This window comes from Rhagoletis pomonella, unplaced genomic scaffold (assembly GCF_013731165.1).
Source record: "Rhagoletis pomonella isolate Grant_MI unplaced genomic scaffold, Rhpom_1.0 Rhpom_scaffold_00001, whole genome shotgun sequence".
NCBI classification, from domain to species: Eukaryota; Metazoa; Arthropoda; class Insecta; order Diptera; family Tephritidae; genus Rhagoletis; species Rhagoletis pomonella.
In genome coordinates this window covers 4,789,321-4,792,360 of record NW_023458555.1, presented here as the reverse complement: position 1 = coordinate 4,792,360, position 3,040 = coordinate 4,789,321, and the positions used below count along the sequence as shown (strand labels likewise).

The window sequence follows — 3,040 nt, the reverse complement described above, 5'->3', positions numbered from 1 at the left end:
TAAGAAAACCGAACTACGCTTGAAGAATTATTCAACCCTTCATCTACTTTAGAACCGATTGGAGAAGCAATTCTCTTTTAACTTAATTGAGGCTACAGTATGGAATGATGTATCCACTGGCTGGGGGTGCTAGTCTCTAAGCTACCTTCACGGAGTGTGGGACTCCCACCGAAGCGTGTTGGGCTACCCACTCAAACCCAAACTCCCACCGGTAAGGAATTGCGTCAGGTAGAAATCGACTTCTCCGTGCGGTCGTTTCAACCATGTCTGAAGGTCGGCTATTAGGATGTGCGTTCATCGACCTTTCGTGCTCAGGTTCCAGTTTTGTTGCCACCGCTGTAATAATTGCTCGCGTACCCTTGCCGCGGCAGCTGTTCGGCCTATCTCGGCACTGAGATTGTAAATCTCTTTTCGCTCGTGGGCAAGTTGCTCAATTCTGCGGACACTGCACGGTATGCGGAGGCAATGCGTTGGAGCGAATAAATTTTAATCCGGTACTCTTTGACTTTCAATGCATCGGCCCATATTTCTGCTCCGTACACGAGCACCAACTGGACTGCTGCCATCAAAAGCTTCCTATGGCATGATTTCGGGGCGCTCACATTCGCCATCAGACGGCTTAGAGTCACCGTGTTCTGCTCGGCTTTTTCATATACTCCATGAATGTGCTCCCAAAATGTGAGTTTGTTGGCTAGCCTCAAAAATAGGTATTTTATAGACCTACAAGTTGTCCTGAGCTGAGGTCGGTCCATAATGTTTATAATTGTTGGGATCCACTTCTTGGTGAGCATTATGATCTCTGTTTTGGCCGTAGCCAATTGCAGACACTACGCATGACCAGGTTCAATTTGAGCTGTGCCAGCTGGGTGTTTCTTGCTTTGATGACGTCGGCCACGTCGTCTGCGGACGCGGTATAAGGTTATTTTATGTGGACGTGTTGGAAAATTTATTAGGTGGTATAGAGGGGTGAGCAAAATAATTAACGTGCGCGTGGTAGCCAAGCAAGTCTTCTTGAACTCTATGGTTAATGAACGTAAATACCTACAACATAATTAACGTTTGTTGTATAACAAAGTTGCCGGTGTTTTGGTACCTTGGCAGAAGTCGTATTACGGTACGATATGGCTCAGCTACTTTTTTATGTGAATAACCCCAAAAAAAAATAATAATAGCGATATTCACCATTTATATGTATTTCATCTACATCTCAGTGACTAAAAATAAGTACATATAGATATATGAATAAAAAAAATCCATGCTCTACTTAGTTGAATTGGTTATTAATAGTTTTTTTTCTTTCTTCTTCTTACTCTTTTTTCAGCGGAGTTTTATATTTTGTGCGAAAAATGCCAAATTCCATCCAAATAACAAAACCAAGGAAAATAATGAGGCCATCGATCGGAACATGACGTAAGGCAAAAAGCTAAATAAAAACCAACAACAACAACTTAGAAAACCAACCACAGAGCCTCCCATTAATAACTAAAAATAACCACAGCAAAGTGAAAGGTTGAAAAAAATTAAAAAAAAATAAAATTTTTTAAACTTGAAAAGGCGGTTTTCCCCAAAATCTGAATAACCGACTGCCGTAGGGGAAATCCCGCACTAATGTAAGCTCATGCCAAAAGTTAATCGTAAATTGTTTAGCGAAAATGGACGTTAATTGCGAGAGATTGAGTAATAAAGGCGGACAACGCCACAGCTACAGCCACAGCAGCCGCGTGGCCGTGCAAAGGCAACGTTACGACGATGTGGCACGCTCAGTAAGCCAAACGGTGGCCACTTATGCGCTACGCAGTCGGCGACGATCGGCAGCAGCAGCGGCGGCGCAACGCATGCAAAATGCTACAGACACCGGCGGAGGAGAACGCCTGAGCGATCATCACAGAGCGAATGGCAGAGGAACGGAAGCGGCAACAGTAGCGGCAATCACATCTCAGCAAATGTCAGCTGCCGAATTGGCCTTGGCTGAGGGAAGCGCAGCTGCGCGGCAAAATGTTTGCGTCATTTGTCGTCAGCGAGTGGAGGAATGTTGCACGCGTTGTTGCAGCACTTTTGCAGCAACATCGGCAGCCAGCAGCAGCAGCAGCACGCGGAAAGCGCCAGCCAACTATGGTCAAAGCTTGCGGAGCAGCTGTTGTCAGCGCGACACTGGCGTACGGCAGCAAATCGTTAGTGCAGCAGTGGTGGAAGTGGCAACACCAACATTTGCAACAACAGCGTGTGACTGTCAACTTGGTGCTACCGAACGACATCAATGGCAACCAAACGAGTTTGATTGCGGCGCTGAGCGAGCGGCACTTTTGGGCGAAGACCGCTGCTCACCAGCCGAGCAGTATGCAACAAAGCTGACGAGTTGTGCCACATCTGCGCCAGAGTTACAGCAGCGGCAGCCGGTAATGCAACAATGCACGCATCCTACTTCTGAAGTGGCAACAACTGCAGCTGTGTGTTGCAGCTGTCGACGGCGGACGCATTGGGCCACGTGCAACGTGCCACAAACACCTAACACAGCTGCAACAGCATCACACTTTTCAAAAGCAACAACAAATTCAACAACAAATACATCACCAATGGAGGTTGCAACAACAACAAGCATTGATTTAGATTTGACAACAGCGTCCGAATCGCCCGCATCACCAGCATCACCAGCACAATCATTTGCAACAACAGCAACAGTATCAGCAACACCACCAACATCAACATCAACATCAACATCAACATCGTCATCATCATTACCAGCACTCGCCGCCGGTACAAAATTCATCGAGCAACGCCAAAATATGCTAACTACAACCAAAACAGCTGTTACGGCAGTGGCAGAAGCAACAACAACAACAACAACAACGACGAGTTTATATGCGCCTGCGCCTAGGCCCATCGACAGAACGTTGCGTACGTTTCAATTGTTGTTGCTGTGGATTCAAGTGCAACTATTACGACCCATCTGCCAGCGACTCAATAGTTTTCTACACAAACATAACAGCAACAGCAACAGCAACAACAACAAACATACGACGAATAGTAATAGTAGCAATAG

At 46.2% G+C, this 3,040-nt stretch overlaps 2 protein-coding genes across 2 annotated transcripts in view; one reads left to right on the top strand and one right to left on the bottom strand.

Annotated features, from left to right (window-relative positions):
- Positions 1-3,040, bottom strand: part of LOC118750335 (mucin-5AC-like) — a 225,203-nt gene that overhangs the window by 44,419 nt on the left and 177,744 nt on the right. The gene's annotated exons all lie outside the window — the stretch shown is intronic.
- Positions 1,653-3,040, top strand: part of LOC118750328 (serine-rich adhesin for platelets-like) — a 134,829-nt gene continuing 133,441 nt past the window's right edge. Inside the window, exon 1 of the mRNA XM_036485049.1 lies at positions 1,653-3,024. Within this exon, the coding sequence (XP_036340942.1) occupies positions 1,653-3,024 (1,372 nt within the window). The remainder of the gene's footprint in view (positions 3,025-3,040) is intronic.